Here is a 16978-nt window from a genome sequence, read left to right on the forward strand (position 1 = left end):
TTTTATTCAGAGCTACACAGTGGACTGGAAATAGAGGAACGTGTCGAATAACGCCTTCACTCCGCAGCCTGCAAAGTCATTGGTCATTTGCTATCCTGCGAACCCACGTTACTGATGGAAGAACTAAATGAGAAGACACCCAAATAGACGCCTCCCAACGGCCGAACTGTTCTGACGCATTCCCTAACTTACAGCCGGTGCGTATCGCGGAAGCGGTCGAACTCCGCTGCGAGAAAACGACCTTATCTTCTCCAGGCAGCCGAAGGTGAAAGGCAAAGTCGATCGCTGCCGCAGAAAATCGAAGGAGGTGCATGGGCTACAGTACAGCAAGTTAACAAGCACGTTTACAATAGACTATTGTCCTTAGAACGCGCGCTACATGTTTCAAGTAACATTTTGCTGGGATTGAGCATATAAACTTTTCAGTTCTTTCAATTATTGGGCAAATGTAGGCTAATTCCCATAATCCTAGCCTATGTAGGAAATTATAGTAACAACTGATATCAAGTATCAGACTGATATCATGGAACAGCTTGTAAAATTAAACAAATGTATAGTGAATATTGGATTAGGCGACCACTTCTTTCTTTTGAACCGCAAGACAATTTTTTCTCGAAATACGTAAATTATATTGTTGTCTACAGTTAGCCTATGCATCGCGGTAATTTTAGAACGTGATGTCACATGGGGTATTTAAAGCGTAAGAAGCCCAACAAGAGTGTTTGTGAATGAATTCGCTGTACGAGTTAATCACGAGTCTCTCCTCTCCTCTCCAGTCCTTAGTCCTTTGTTGTGTAGGTACGTAGCTGTACTGATTCGTGCCCGTGAGGCAAGGTGACGTTAGGGCTTGGCAGCCCTGGACCCGGGCGTTTAGCAGGTCGACGCTACCCACGTTCTCGCGTACTCTCACTAACCAATTTTATTACAATATTGCCGGGATGTAATTGTTGGACAGATACAGTAATTATATTCAAATGCATCGTCTCGGCCATTATAATAGTCATTATTTTAAGCTTTGTTGTCAGGACACAAGAAATATAGCACGTATGTTCAACTTGTTCAAGTACTGTGGATTTTTATTTTTATTTTTTAGATCCCTTGGCAAACTAGAAAATATGTTCATGTACAGGTATGGAGGTATTTAGAGAATGAGAGCTGATAGTCTCCTTCTGTCTCTCCCCCCCCCAGACCAATCTCTTAGAGCTCCAATTTCTTCAAGGGTGTTTAATATTCAAGCCGTCAGCATAGAGCTGCATTCATATCCGAAATGCTGACAGCTGAACAAGATGGAAGAGCTTTGAAGAGCAGTATAAAGCACTGCCAGAGGTTAGGCTGCCATTTTGGGAAAAAAGGATAAAACAGCCTATAATTAAACTACATGTACATTGCTCTTGATGGCATTTTTTCTCTCAAACGAGCAAAGTGAATACCTTTCACCTCTGTAAAGCAATCGGGTAAAATACAAGGTAATGATTTGGTGGATGGGCTTCAAAGTTGTGAAAGAAAACCAGTTGAGTTCTGGAAAAGGAACACAGACACAAAGTTTTGGCCCCATTTCTATATAATATCTAGGTCACAATTATTTTTAGTCATAGTTGCTCTGTGTTTAAGACAATATATAAAAGTTAGCTACAGTACACACATTCACATTGACCATTTGATTGCATACTGCATAGGTTTGCTGCTGTCATTTTCCTCGGAGAACTACAACTCCTGAAACAGAACTACAATGTCTTGATTCTGCAGTTCAAAGTTCACACTGGACAACTGATTTACATACATGCGAATTACATGCTAATTTCCACCACTACTTGGTAGTCTTAGGCAGTCTCATATCTGCATACTTTGGCAAGCCTTGTAAAATTGTCTCGGGGCTGCTCAAACTTGTTTTTGTTGAATTGAGCTGTGATGAGAACGATAAAGTAACTTGCACGAAAAGCTTATACTTAATTATGAGTTTTATGTCTGTATTATTACAACTTTAAATTGTGTGGCTATAGTATATATATATATATATATATATATATATACACACATTTGATGCTGGTCCAGGCAATACACAGTATGTATACAGGAGTGAGGGAGTGTGCTCATCACTATGCTCACATTGACCAAAATGATCCTAAGTTTGAATGGGCTTGAGAGAGAAACTGGAACACCCATGCATCGATGTGAATGACAAAGCAGGAAAGAGTTTACATGGCACTTTATTTTAGTTCAATTATATCTATGTGCATAAGCAAGGTTTTTCATAACATTTCACAGAATAGAGATTTGTATCCACATTTTCTGTACTGATCACATTTTGATTGATAAAAATAATCACAATACTCAACACTATTGGTGCAGTGCAGCTGGTCGTTCTTAAAACATCGGTCATCAACAATGGAGACAAACACATTTTTTTTAAAGCCTCGTAACTCTTTGTCTTATATTTTTATTTTCCCAGTGGCTTACACAGCTATATACACACAAAGAAACTAAACCCCAGTTATACCCATGTTAAAAGTACCTATGACTAAATAAGCTGATGATATAATAATAAAAACTAAATGTATATATTCTTAACATTGACATAGCGTTCGCTCTTAATTACAATGCATTGTACCATGATTGATCACAACTGGGGAGAAATCGGTCCTGCATGCTAGACTGGGCGATAACGTTTGTTGGCCAGAACGCGGTGTCTATCCAGCAAATGGCCACAGGCCCAGAGGCTGAGAACGTCACATGATCCTGGAAGTCAGTGCTACCACGCCTGCTGCTGCCCTCAGAAAGAAAAAAAACGGGGTGTTAATTTCGACTCGACTGGCATCCCGTTAACCTGCAAGTTCACCAATCAAGGCGGGCGATCGGTGTCCTCGTACTAATGAGCCGTGGTAAAGAAACACGGCACGCCTGCGAATAGCCAGGAAAAGGGACAGTTTCGTCCACAAACAGACGCCGGAACAGGTGAGTAATAATACATTTTGAGTTCGGAATGTGATGACGGATTGGAGCGGGTTTTAAAAACGATTACAGCTCCCGGCAACAGAGACCGCTCTGAAATAAACGACTTGTGACGCACTAAAACGATGGAACAGAAGCAGATTAAATAGGAAGCCCAGCACCGACAGAACCCAGGAAACATGAGCCTGCTCGAAGTCAGAAGAGCGAGGATCGTCAGCACGACAAATGAAAATGGCCACTGAACTCCCCATGGTAGCAGCAAATCTACGGCCAGATGCCGGAAGAAGTCAACAGCCCGCAATAATGTAACAAGTGACGAGTCATCATGGTGCAATGCCGGAACAGCTCTTGTAAAGTTTCCTTGTTTTAATTTCCTTGTTTTTGTTCTCGCCATGTCCTTTGCTAGAGCCACAGGGGTGTGGAGAACTTCCCAGTCGGCAAAAGCCCAACAGCCCATTTTAACTTTTGCAATTACAATTTAAATAATACTAAAATGACTACTGATCCGAACAGCAACCGCGATTCCTTTCAATCAGGGACTGATACGTTTTGTTTTGTTTAGCTTACAAACTTAAATAAACTTTCTGCCAGCATGATTTCATTGTGCCCATTATTTCAGTGTAATTTCCCGAATAACAGGAGGTAGCGCAAAACCAGGAAACCAAAACAAAGTTACTGAAAGCTTTGTTGTTGTTTAACATTGAGATTCTTGAAACTGGGGGAACTGAGAGAGGGTTTGCCCCAGCCCTTTCACACACACACACATACATACACACCCCTTTCCTTTCTGAGAATATACTATGATTCCCCCAACCCCAAAGCGTACATCATTTACAAAGAGTTTGATGATCTCTTGTGCAAATCAAAAAACCTGTGGGGGTTCCTGAGTAATCTGCCCTCATACATATTCAAACAGGAATGTGGGGTTTTTTTGTATCGTTCTAACTACAGCCCATTGTAAAATGTATAGCTTTCTTAGCCACAGTTTTAAAGCCAGTTGTTTCATATACTGTAGCGATCAACTAGCAGGCCAGCCAACTCAATGAAAAACATTTCGCATTTATAATTCTAAGGAAATTAAACTGACTTTTTTTTTTTTTCTTTTAAACCTGAAATAACCAACTTTTGTGACAGGTGTATATTTTAAAATTTAGAGAATCACAGAAATACAGCTGGTTTTTTTTTAAAGAGAACAGACACTTAAAAGTGAGACAGGTGGACATTTTTCCATTGTCTTGTTTTGCTCATATGTTACCTACATCCCACAAGTCTAAGATTTTAGATGAACGATACCATCTTAGCCCTCCATCTAGATGTGACCATATCTGCTGACCACAAAAAAAACTGCATTCACCCAGAATGGAACCTTCTGGAATATCTGCAAGTTTCCTCTTCTAGGGACCACCAATGTGACGACACAAAACACTCCAAGGCACGCAATTATTCCCTTTGTTTTGCACCACAGTGCAGGGCAGAAAGTCAGTTATTAAAAACACTAACAAAAAGAGACCCAACATTATCTACCATTTTCTTGGTCAGAAAGCATGTGTGGTAAAGCTTGTTCCCCCAACCCCCGTGAGTGGGGGGAAAAAAAAAGGGCGGGGGGGATGTGGGGTGGGCAGCTGATCTTGTTCCAGCGGGAGACGGGGCCTCTCCTCCGCTCGGGAGTGTCCCATCAGGCAGTGCGTCTCTCTAATGCAAGAAGCGAATGCTCATCTTCTGCTCCACGTCCACTTTCTCCAGCACCTGAAGAGTGCAGACCATTAAAACACCGTCAGTCTTTCAGATACAACACCAGCAGTCTTACACTGAGCCCTCATGCAGACGACGCAGCAAAACAGGTTCTGTGTGGCAGTACCATCAACATAAAAAGAAGAAAAGAAACATTTGGAGGCCCAAATCCTAGAAAACTGTACATTTAAATAGAGACTCCCCTCAAAAGAGACTGTTACTTTTTTTCCACAGTAAGTTACAGCTATTGGGGGGGGGGGGGCGTAAGAGTGTTTTCATTTTGAGAGGAAAAGGCCGTGGCTGAGCTTGCTTGTCCCACCTTTATGAATTCGTTGAAGGAGATGGAGTTGTCCCCGTTCTGGTCAGCCTCTTGGATGGTCCGGTCAGCGATGCTGCCCAGCTGCTCGTCCGAGATGTTCACACCCACCATCATTCTGAGGACCTGGGAGCCAGTAAATCTGAAAGTCAGGGTTTGCACTGCACGCACAGCGAATGCCTATCAAACACAAAAATCACCATACCGCCCGCTGTTCTGGATATACCACTCATTACCGTATACACATCGCATTTTCACGGGGCACATTTGTAAATATTTTCCCCACCGTAAATCTGACAGATTGATGCCTTCGCTCTTAGGCTGCAAATATCAAGTCTGACTCAGACCCAGTGTTGGGTTACAGAGACGGTGTCTGGGGACAAGTGTATGTATGACAGCACCAAGTCGGAGCAACAGCGCGATAAGCTATATTCAGAGCTTAGCAGGTGGTAGCAGGAAAATACAGGAGCGGAAAGTTAATTCCAGCTCTCGTGACTGATGACTCTGGGCTCGGCGTAATTACAGATAATGGCCCCTGTCACACCTCCAAGATGGCGGGAGAGACAGGAAGGAAAGGGACCAAAAACAAATAACTAAATAAATAAATAAAAATCACAACCGTAGAAAAATAAACACATTTCCTGCTACCACGTCCGTTCGGCAACAGTTACCACACAGCAGGTGAGTAAGTCTGGGAAGGGCCCGCTCATGATGAGTAGACTAAAACAACTCCCAAAAAAAAAAAAAACAGAGATAAGTCTGACACCTCTCCGATGACCGCACTTCCCCGTTCCTCCTGAGCAAGGATTCCGCAGAACAAGTCATAAATAATTTACCCACAAAGCCCGCTGCACCGCGCGCTGCAGCCCACAGCGCGAGCCCCTAAGTGCTGCCTGCTAAATCGCGCTCGCTGAGCAGCGCTGGGCACGCCCGAGGCCCCGGCCTCACCCTGGGGCGTCACCACACCTTTCTCCCACTTTCGCACAACAAAGCCCGAAGCCCGGAGGAGAGAGAGCGAGAGACTGCAGCATTCACTGCCCCGGTTACTTCCCCAAACCTGTTTTCCCACAGTGGCCTCGCAGGCCCAAGAGAACCATTGTCTCATTTTTACACCACTTTTTTTTTCTTTTTTTTTTGTTGGCAACTGCCCAGTTAATCTGTACTTCTTATCGAAAGAGCTTTGATGTCAGAACAGGGATGAAAGTGTCCAGTTTCACCACGCTGCCCTAAATCAGTGAAAGACACTATTGAGACGCAAGAGACGGACTCCGGAGGCTTAACCCTAAAACATCTTCACGGGCGGGACAGCAAGGCAGGAACTGCCCGTGAGTGATCAGTGGCCCTACTTAACGCGCAGCTGTTCCCGAGTTTCAAAATCCATAAACGACAGGCTGCAGGAGCGGCTCGTCCTGTTGAAACACGGCGAGTGTGTGATCCTCCTCAGAGACGCTGGGGAGACGGAAACGACGGGCAGCAGAGAGAGTTTCATAGCAGAGCGCACGCCGGGGTTTAGCGAGAACTTCAGGGTAAACACTGAAACCGCACGCTAACGAGGACTGCCCAGCAGCCCGTTTGAAACCGGTTTAGACTGGTGTTACTGATGTTGGGGGTTTCCCCAACTCCCCCCCAGAGCTGTGAGCTGAAGATTTTCTGATTAGAAGCAGTGGGAACCGTTAGCTCTGAACAGGGCTCACCTGCAGCAGCTCGTCCCGAGAGATTTTATCATCCCTGTCCAGGTCATACAGCCGGAAAGCAACTGCAGGACAGAGGAGGGAACGCTAATCAATAACCCGGACACAAAAACAGGAGGGAATACCGATCCATAACCAGACACAGAATCAACAATTAATACTGTTTAACTATTAACCCTTTGAATAGTAGGTTTTTCGGAATGTTTCTTCAAAGTTCCAAGTCAGTGTTCTAGAACTCCATTGGTTTAAATTCTCAGTAGTGATTGTGTGACAGTTTGGGCAGTGCTAAGTCAGTGTTCTAGAACTCCATTGGTTTAAATTCTCAGTAGTGATTGTGTGACAGTTTGGACAGTGTGCAGAGAGCGTGCCCCCGTCCCGCCAGCGGACTCACACAGCAGCTTGTTGGTTCGGCTGTTCAGAGGTTCGCTGGCGGCGTGGTCCTTGTTCTTCTCGTTGTCCTCCACGGGCCGGAAGTGCGCCAACGTCCGCATGAACCCCCGGAAGTTCACCTGGTCCTCCCTGAGAGACAGCGGCAGCACCGTAAGCATATGGACATCTGTGCGCGCATGCACGCACGCAGACGATGCGCAGACACATGGACGTACACACACACACACACACACACACGGTGCGCATAGATGCACGCGTTCACACACACACACGTGCGCGCACATGATGGGCTTACAGACATGCGCACACCTAATTTGAATCTCTTAAAGAAGGGCCATAGAACATTTCCACAACTTCAACTCCTCTCTCAATCTTTAGCTTTGGAAGTGAATGTTTCCCCATATCTTGATATGATGGAAGCAGACCAAGGGGATTAGCCGATTCCTCCTTCAGATAAGCTGTATCGCACCTCCCTCCACGCGCTGATAAAACACTGCTCCTATTACTCATCCGGTGAGTGGAGAGAGAGTGAAGTTGCGCAATCCCTGGGCGAAGAGCGCGGTGGCTGGCTCAGGGCACACTGCCCTTATAGTAACACAGTGACACGGTGAAAGGAGCAGGAAAGTAAAATAAAAAATTTTTTAAAAAAAGGTTGAGGTTTCCCCAATTCCCACTAAAGCTGCGAGCTGAAGGTTTTCTGGTTAGAAGCAGTCAGAATCGTTTGCACCGAACAGGGCTATTTTTGTATTATCGTCCTAATCTTTGTATTATCGTCCTGATGTTGTAGCCTGTTAGCGTACGTTAGGTCAGAATAATGTTCACCGTGTGAACTGGAGTGTGTTCTTGGCTATGAATAACTGTACGAAGTGAGTAATGCGTCTTATCGAACCTGTGTTTCGTAGTTGTCCTAATGACCTTGATATGCACTTTTGTACGTCGCTTTGGATAAAAGTTGTTCCACTGTACTCTTTCAACAGCCTCAGCAAAAGGACCTTACGCAACACAGCCCTTTACAGTCTGCTCCAAACCACACTGGAGAAAAGAAGCAAGCAGCATCACAAGCTGTTAAAAAGCCTCAGCTAAATTTATACAGCCAACACAATGGGTTTTTTTGGGGGGGAATTTAATGACATGGCAAAAATTCTATTTCAGACAAGTGACCTATGTTTCAAAAATAAGTTAACTGTACTTCAGCCTTCGAAAAACTACAACAAAAACAACTGAGTAAATTACATGGGGGGAAAAAAAGCTGACCATAGAAAGTACTTAAGACATTGTACAACATTCGACAGAATGAAAAACAAATCATTAAAAATCAACTGCTTGGTAGCTGGTTGCTATTCAACTAAACATCATCCCACAGTGTGACTGAAGAGAGACTCCAGTAAATGACAGGGATGAGCAGACATCTTTAAAGGAAGTCATAAAAAGCTAGATTTAGCCCAAGATCCATAACATCAGTGCAGCTAGTGGAAACCCAACAGACTGCCAGTTCGTCACATGAAATGAGCATTTCAGGAAATTCAGGACGGACATTTTCCATGCATTTTTATCCACGCAGATCCAAGCTACTCTGTCACGGAGACTATCCGAGGAGAATGGCATAAACGATGCAGAGCAGTTTAAACCAGTTAAAGAGGCTGCATGCCCTTTATTTCTGAGTAGTCCACAAAGACTAACGTAAAAATATAATTGTGTCTTGGACGTATGAGGAGTTGATACAGTTTTGTCCTGTTAACTGTTAGCCTTACATGTAATTACATGCAATATTTACTTATATGGTGGGAATGTAAAAATCACTGGCATCCGGTAAATATATTGTTGCACATAAAAATCTCTATTTAATAAATCTAACTTAAGATGTACACCACATTTTGTGAAAATAAGCAGATTGGTTCATAAACGGGAAAAAAGATGGTATGTTATGATGCTGGGACATTGTGTTACAAGGCTGACGCATTTCCACTGACACTGTTCAATGAGTAACACAGTGACGCTGCGTGTGCCCTAATGATAAACCGGACCTGGCACCGGTTCCCCTCCGTTAGCAAGCTCTGATGAATTTTTAAGCAGACCGCACGAAGGACCTCACGAAGGCCCAGAAGAAGAAAAATGACCTCTAAAGTCCTCCGAGAAGCGACTGCGTCACTGCTGCTCAGCTGTGTACTTCACTTCCTCTTCCGCTCAACAACCGCTGTCCCCCAACAAACATATCTGAGCGGCGCTGGGATCTAAAACTGAGACGCGTAACTCCATTATCAGAGGAGAGCCGGGGGGGGGGGGGGGGAGGGAGGGGGTACAGGCCGGTTTTTGTTCCGACCAATTAGACGGGCTTTATGTCCTAAACACCTGTGCACGCTAATGCTGGCTGACTCATACACGAGCGTTCTGGGGAAAAACTCTGCGGTCGAAAGGTTAACTGTTCTCACAAATAAACGCCACTATTTGTTTTTTGGAGCATCAAGCGAGCGTGCGAGTCTTTTCTTTTCCAATCCTAATATGTCCCTGAGACCCAGAACCCTGCACACTGTGACTCCTATGAGAGACCACCGAAGAGTCTTCTTAACATTATTCATGTTCAGAAAAATTGAACATGAGCATTATTCATGTTCATAAATGATATGGTTAATTAAATTATTCTGAGACTGGCTTGTGGTGCAGCCCTGCTTCAGAAGCAGAACCCTGGCAGCACAGAGCCCAGTGCCTGACTTCCACTCCCAAACAACACATCACACATCACAGACAGATGAGGTCCTGCTGGGTTTCAGATAAAGAGCACTTATTATTTACCCCTCTGGAAAGAAGGCATTGATGATCCTGTCACCCAGAGGATTAATGGCCAACTCTGGGATCCTCTGGAAATCCTCTCGACTGCAGAGAAAAAAGAAGAGGAAAAATAACGTCAAAGTTTGCACCTGATTTATAGCATTGAGAGTACTCGTGTGCTGCAATATTTGGGTACTCTGAAACTTAATTACAATTCCATAAACACAAAGCAGTAATTAAGCTGCAAATATATTACCATGACATTAATAGTTGTGATGAGAATTAATCATCAATTTTACTGGCCATATAACTGCATTTATTGCAATCAACCATTGGACAAATGTATCACATTCAATAAATTTACTTAGCAATGTAAAAAAAAAAAAAAGTCGTCTTTACAAACGCCTTATTTTAAACTGGAATACATGGCCATGTTGTATATGGGTAGTGACTTTTCTGGAAGTTTCAGATGAACTGAACAGCCAAATTAACCTGCACACTAATACAGTTTTGCCTGTAAATATAAACAGTATCCAATTTCCCATGCACCATAGAAATTTCCATAATTCCTGAAACCAGATTTACCGTAATCTAATTATTTGAAAAGACCATCCCTACTAGGAACCACACAGTACCGAACTGCTGAGCTGAACCCAGAGAGTGAGTTTAGCAAAGGGCACACACACACAGGGTTCAGAAGGGTTCATCCACCCTGTACTGCCATTTAACAGTAAATAAGATGTTTTTAAGGTTGATTTTTAAGGGTCTCAAATCCAGTATTCATTGGCTATGACAATCTAGGATGTTTATTTTCCATTATAACAACATAGTAAAATAAAACCACAAGACAAATGAATGAGCTTAACACTGCCAACAGTACTCCCTGGAAAAAGACTACACGTTTCACAAAGGAGAAATTTCAAAAATGATGAACTTTCAGTTTCACAGTAAGTAGAGGAGAGTGTGTGCATTTGTGTTTGTGTGCGTGTGCGTGTGTGTATGTGTATATGCACACTTGCTTCAGTTGTTGAAGGAAACAGCAAACAGAATGCTATTCAATACTACGAATCCTGAGATTCCTGAAGCATCGCTAACTGGAAAAATTAATCTGCACGGAACCAGCATCCTTGCCCTCTGTTGTGGCAACCAATGCATGATTAATTCCAGTCACCTTGAAAGAGGAGCAGGAGGAAGTGCAATAGCACCAGCTTCCTCTTACACACCTTACTGACACCCCAGAGAAAGGACAGGACAGGGTAAAGCGCTCTGATTGTACAGGAGTAACACAGCACTGCTTGAGCGTGGTCGGGTGGTATGGGCGTCGCCTGTATCGGTCACCAGGTAAAATCCGCTCTGTTGAGACTCAAAACAAAGACCTGTCTGTCCTTTTATTCAACATGCCTGCGACACTCAACAATGGCTGGAGGTCAACAACTAAGTTCAGTCGAACCGCACTTAGAAGCAACGCCGAAAAGTACATCAGCTTTCGGCCCGCTGGTTACACTACAAACAGATTAAAATGATGCTTTTCAGGAAACCCCCACACACACACACACACACATATACATACACACACACAGTTAGTAAAGAGCAGCACACTTTACTGGGCCGCCAAGGACAAAGCTCTGCAAACAAGGGGTGCAGCTGTCTGTGTGCACAGACCAAAGCCTGTATTCAACACAGAACCCCTGCTTTAAATAACATTACCTGATCACAATCACACAAGTCACCAACAGAGTCATACACCTCTTCAGCTCATTGCTTTATGTGTAATGCTTCAACTCCCTGGTTGATGTGTAATATTTCAACTCATTGGTTGATGTATAATACTTTTTCCATGTCAACTATTCGCGCAAAAGTGCAACCGTTCAACAGGCAGGCAAAGCTAATCATGAACAAAATACTACAAAAATGTACAAATGCTTACAGAATAGGAAAGGTTCGAAACGTTTTACTTTATTCCCACTGAAAATAAAGAAAGTCTAAAGGTTTTAACAAGCAAATCCAGCCATCGTGATTATTGTCAAAAACCTATTGCAGACCACTGACATTCTTTTCACGTCTTATACAAATGATAAACCGGCTTCTCCACAAAGATGAGCAGAAATGACCGGGGAACAAAGATACGCGTATGTAAGGAAGGAAGGTGCAGCACAGTGCAAGCATGCATGTGTGCCTGAGAGGAACTGCTCAGGTTTCAGCAGCACAGATTAATTAACCGCAAGGTGACAGCATGTACTGTCACAATAGCACCTGTACCGTCAAAACACACAATAGCACCTGTACCATCAAAACACACAACAGCACCTGTACCGTCACAACACACAACAGCACCTGTACCGTCACAACACACAACAGGGAGTTTATTCAGGTGTTTTTTTACTATATCAGCATGAGACAGCCATGTTTAAAAAAAAAAAAAATTAAATCAGTCATCTTGTACATTGCATCTCCATATCTGAAAAGCACAAAACAACAAATAGTACTTTGCGATTTATTGACTTTTTTGTGTTGCTGAAAAGAATAAGTAATTGGTCAAGAGACTCAGGTCAGTGCATGTGCTGCTTTCTGTGTTTGTGTGTGTGTGTGTACGTGTGTGTGCCTGCAGGCGTGCATTTCTGTGTGTGTGTGTGTGTGTGTATTTGTGAGGCGGGGGGTGGGGGGTGGGGGGGAGGAGACGTACCTGAGCGTGCCGTTCTCCCCCTTATCCAGGCTTGTGAAACGGCTGTAGAGTCGGGTGATCTGACTGTGTGAGACTGTGGAGACAGACACACACACACAGATAAGGGCTTGGCATGCTGCAGGCAGCGCGGTGTAAAATCCTTGACCCGACAGGCCCTCGTGCTTTCTGTGCATCCGCATTTCAGCGCTGTCTGTCACTTACCGAGACACTGTGACACAGTTCGACAGACATTTCGCAGACACTTCTGAAATGCGACGCAGCTCATCCCTGTGATGAGCAGTGCATTTACACAGGCTAGTTATTATTCTGAGTCATTTGTCACTTTGCCTTAGCTGCAGGTGGTAGTTCATGTTCAGCCATGCAATTAAGCCGGCCAGCCCAGTGACAAGAGTAGCAATTTTAAGAAATATCAAAAACGTACAACTTCGAGCACATGGGCATTACAGAACAAAACCACAGCTGCGTGCAAAAAGTTAACAGCAGAAAACACACACAGCAGAAAATGATCTCAGTGACAAGTTACCGGGATTCTTTTTTAAAAAACTGCTGCAACACTCAAGAAAAACTGAACAACTAGTAATAAAAGCAACAGACTCCACAGGAAAATAGGGCTCCCTGACAAATGTGCAGCTTAGATAAGGGTTGTGGAAGTGAGCAAACTGGGGGGAGGGGGAGCTTTTCCTAAAATGCAGGAATCCAGATTGGGATGGATCCTCACAAAGTCACTATACCACCAGAGCACTGCCAAGCAGGTCTTGCGCAACACTGCAAACACAAACAAAAGGATGTGGCCTGGGGGCGACGTGGAGCACTGCCACTTCAAAAGTAAAATATTACAGCTGAAACCACAGGGCAGGGAACCCAAAACGATGCCTTCACTTCCAGGCAGTGGGAAGCTGGTGAACAAACTCACAGGCTGCTGTCACACAGTGACTTTTAATTAAGTTAATTTTTTTTTACAAAGCAGAGGCGTTCAAGCGAATGCCTCTGGTACGTTTGGTGGGTCTGAACTTGCTTAATTTCCTGTACATGTTAAAACAAACTCTGGTGAGCTTTTCCCACTCAAACCCACTCCAGAGGAAGACAGAACACAATGAATGCGATTCAAGCACTTGTTTGTATTCCTTTGACCAACTTTCCAATGCCGGAAGCAAATGGGATCAGTTTTGAAATGGAAAAACCCCAGGCATCTACGTTCACTCTCGTCATAATATGTAAAAGGAGGGAAAAGTATTACTTCCCTGGAAGGAATTCTTAAAAGCATTACTTCCCTATATTAGCATGACAAAGTATAAATTAAAGACCAAAATAAAGATCACGTTGCATTCATTTAGCAGGCCTTCGCCGGGGTTCTAATGAAGCTAGCTGTAATATGCACAGACTCAATCTTAATGCCCGTAGGCACATAATTTACAATTCAACTCATGATCACAGCGTTTAATTTTTTTTCTGTTCAGCGAGATTCATGGCTGGCCGTTTTCTTTTCTGAATGCTATGAGGCCGTAAGATAGCTGACAGGCACCCAGTGGTTCCCCCACATAGTCCTGCCACTCCCTAATGAAATTCAAGTGAAATGTTAGACTCCACACTGCCACGCAAATATAAAAAGGCGCCATTTAATCAGTCAATTAGTTAAGTGGCCAAGTGATGATATTTTTTTTATCGATGAAGCGAGCAACGTTGAAGCAAGTCAGTGATATATATATATACATGTGTGTGTTTGTGTGTACATTAATAATTATATATATATTTCATATATAATATATATATTCAAGTGAAATGAGAAGGTATAGCAGTATAAGATACGCATTATACGAATTATGCTAGTGCTCAGACAAGTGAGTATCATGTATCATAATAATTACAAAAATGACACGTCTGGGTAATTTTTAACAATTTAACATATGTGGTGGTCATGACTATCCTGATTTTACGGAGCAACACACAGCTTTGAAATAAACCTGAAGTAACGTCAGTTTCATAGAACACAATTCTCTAATCAAATGCAGCAGCCACTTTTTAATTCATTTAAAACAACTTAAAGGTTTAACTAGCGCGTTATTTATTCACACAACGTTGGTAAACAACATTACATTAATTAGCAATTATTCTGGTTTGTCCTAAAAATATTAATATTTCTATTTATCGTTATAGTAGATAATTGTAGGTAATTTCGTAAATTATTGTTAGTTAATCAATCGCAGTTTCGTGGAAATTCTAGAATTGCTTGTCATCCATACGCTCCATTCATGTACAGATTATTAGCCATCAATCAGACTGTGTAAAGTGAAACATTCCGATTTTTAATAGCTACAAAGAGTTAGTCCTATGATTGGCACCAAGTAAACCATTCCGCATGGAACTAGCTAGCTAGTAGCCAATAGTCGCTACACAGCCAGAGAGCCAGGCAGCTAGTTAGCCACCTAGCCGTTACTACAATATAACTTACAGCCGGTTTCCTTTTTGATTTCTTCAATCTCTTCTTCTCTCAGTAAAGTTGAAGCTCTGGACCCCATGGTTATTTCAGTTGAAGGTGTGTGTTACGGAAGCTGCCTCTCGGTGAATGTAAGATGTTTTCTTTCCTGAGGAAGGGGGTTGTCTGGAATACCGTGCGGTAAGCGGTTGCACAAGTGTCAGGGTTTTCCGAAGTACGCTGCCTGTCCTAGCAAGACAGCTGTGAAAGCTGTAACCGGTTGGCTGGGTCGTTATGTTCTATTGGTGTTTTGTTTCCAAAATTCCAGCCTGTTCCGAGGTGTCCCTGGTACAGTTCAGTGACTGGGCGTCGTTGGGCTGCCTTCAGGTTTTAGCAGGCGCTGCCCCTTCTTACTTGCAGGTTTAGATGACGTAATGACGTGACGAAACGTTACGGTTGTGAGCATGCGCAAAGAGCTCTGTCTTCCTCTTATCAATTCCATTGGCAGATTCAATGGCAAAAAGGCGCGTTACTGCCACCTGCTGCAATAGCGGGTGAGCTGCAATGTTACCTAACGCTAATTATAATATGTGCAAGTCTATCATAGACATGGTAGATATGGCCCAGACCCGAGTTTTAAAACAGCCTTGCAGCACTAAACCTTCTTTCAAGGGGCGCAGCAGTCGGAATTTACCGCATCCCGAATTCTGTGAATATGGGCATGTGTTTCCTTTCATTTGAGAAACGTGTACACTGCAACAATAGTAGGCTTGCATAGTAGAGTGCACTGCACGTAGTCACGTATTGTAAAAATGAGTGTTCCGCTGATTATTATGGATGTTTCTCCAGTATGCTGGATTTGAGATTTAACCCATTTCCATTCACTAATAATCCCTCCCTTCCTCCAACAATTTCTCAGATGTCTCAACCCTTAAAGACTTAATGGTCTTCTGGATGTCATACTGACTCCCACCCCTCTGAAAACGCCATGCCTGCTGCATTCCTAATTATGCAACTGATGACTGCTATAGCCATTATAATGTAATGAATATGGTTCCGCTCTGAAACCACGTGTAGACACTAGACAGCCACCAAAACTCCACAGCACACCCCAGGCTAAGTATTCACATATCATGTGGCGCCTGCAACTGCTCCATGGGCCAAGCTCCAAGGGGGCGTGGCTCAGCTCGTCCGGGGGCGTGATCTAGCAAGGAGGGTTAGGGTTATGCGCCGTTCCAGAGAACTCGGGAAGTCGGAATTTACAACCTCTTACGAGGAAAAGTTCAATGGAACACTACTTCCTGTCAGAGTTCCAACTAGGAAATTCAACAACTCCAGTTTTAATGAGAGGTGTCATATGCATGATAATAACACATGTAATGTTTGCAGACACAGGAGTGTAAACACACAGTTACTCACTAACAAGCATCAGCTTCTCCGGTTGGGTCTTTTTTCTTTCTTTCTTTTTTCTTTTTTTTGCTTAAATGTCATCTGTCCGAGCCCGGTCACTGGAACGCTTTATGGTCGAAACTTCAGACATCCAGCTTTGGAACGCGGCATTAGGGTTAGGGTTACACTAAACTCCACCAATTTGGAGCCGTTCCCCTTTGGAGCCGTTACAGGCACCAGAAATACCCTCCTCTAAAGTTCTACAGTACCTACTTAAAGTACTACCCACATGACTGGACCTGACCTCCTCCATCCAAAACAAAGCAAAAATGCTAACCATCTGTCCTGCTGTGACATCAGCTAGGCTTACTCAACCCTATGCTTAGCACTGCCTGTTAGAGGTCAGCCGTATACCAGGTTGGACAGGAATGCATGCCCTCGCTGCTTATGCAGAACAAATTAAACACAGCTTGCCAAGTTCAGTGTGTCAGCCATGTTTGTTTCAGCTCCCAGGTGACATTGCTTGTGTCTCGCCCAACTTACAGCAGTCTCATTTCTGAAGGTGCAAAGAGCTAAGGAACAGCATGCTATTTGCTGATAGTCCAGCTGTTGATGTTCAGATACACACGCTGTGCCTGTTTGGCTAATCT

The 16978-nt window shown here is 43.5% G+C and overlaps 1 protein-coding gene and 1 long non-coding RNA gene across 2 annotated transcripts; one reads left to right on the forward strand and one right to left on the reverse strand.

Annotated features, from left to right (window-relative positions):
• Positions 1 to 165: 165 nt before the first annotated feature.
• Positions 166 to 2767, forward strand: LOC118214315. Its single transcript, XR_004762608.1, has 2 exons — positions 166 to 877; positions 1189 to 2767. It is a non-coding gene; the product is annotated as an uncharacterized LOC118214315 (long non-coding RNA).
• On the reverse strand, positions 2192 to 15377 carry chp1 (calcineurin-like EF-hand protein 1). Its single transcript, XM_035394171.1, has 7 exons — positions 14976 to 15377; positions 12527 to 12599; positions 9868 to 9948; positions 7079 to 7206; positions 6691 to 6752; positions 5000 to 5122; positions 2192 to 4695 (listed from the first exon to the last, which is right to left on the reverse strand). The coding sequence occupies exons 1-7, from the start codon at positions 15040 to 15042 to the stop codon at positions 4642 to 4644; spliced, it is 588 nt and encodes a 195-aa protein (XP_035250062.1). The 5' UTR covers positions 15043 to 15377; the 3' UTR covers positions 2192 to 4641.
• Between the last annotated feature and the right edge of the window lie 1601 nt (positions 15378 to 16978).

Source organism: Anguilla anguilla, chromosome 1, assembly GCF_013347855.1.
Source record: "Anguilla anguilla isolate fAngAng1 chromosome 1, fAngAng1.pri, whole genome shotgun sequence".
Classification (NCBI taxonomy): Eukaryota; Metazoa; Chordata; class Actinopteri; order Anguilliformes; family Anguillidae; genus Anguilla; species Anguilla anguilla.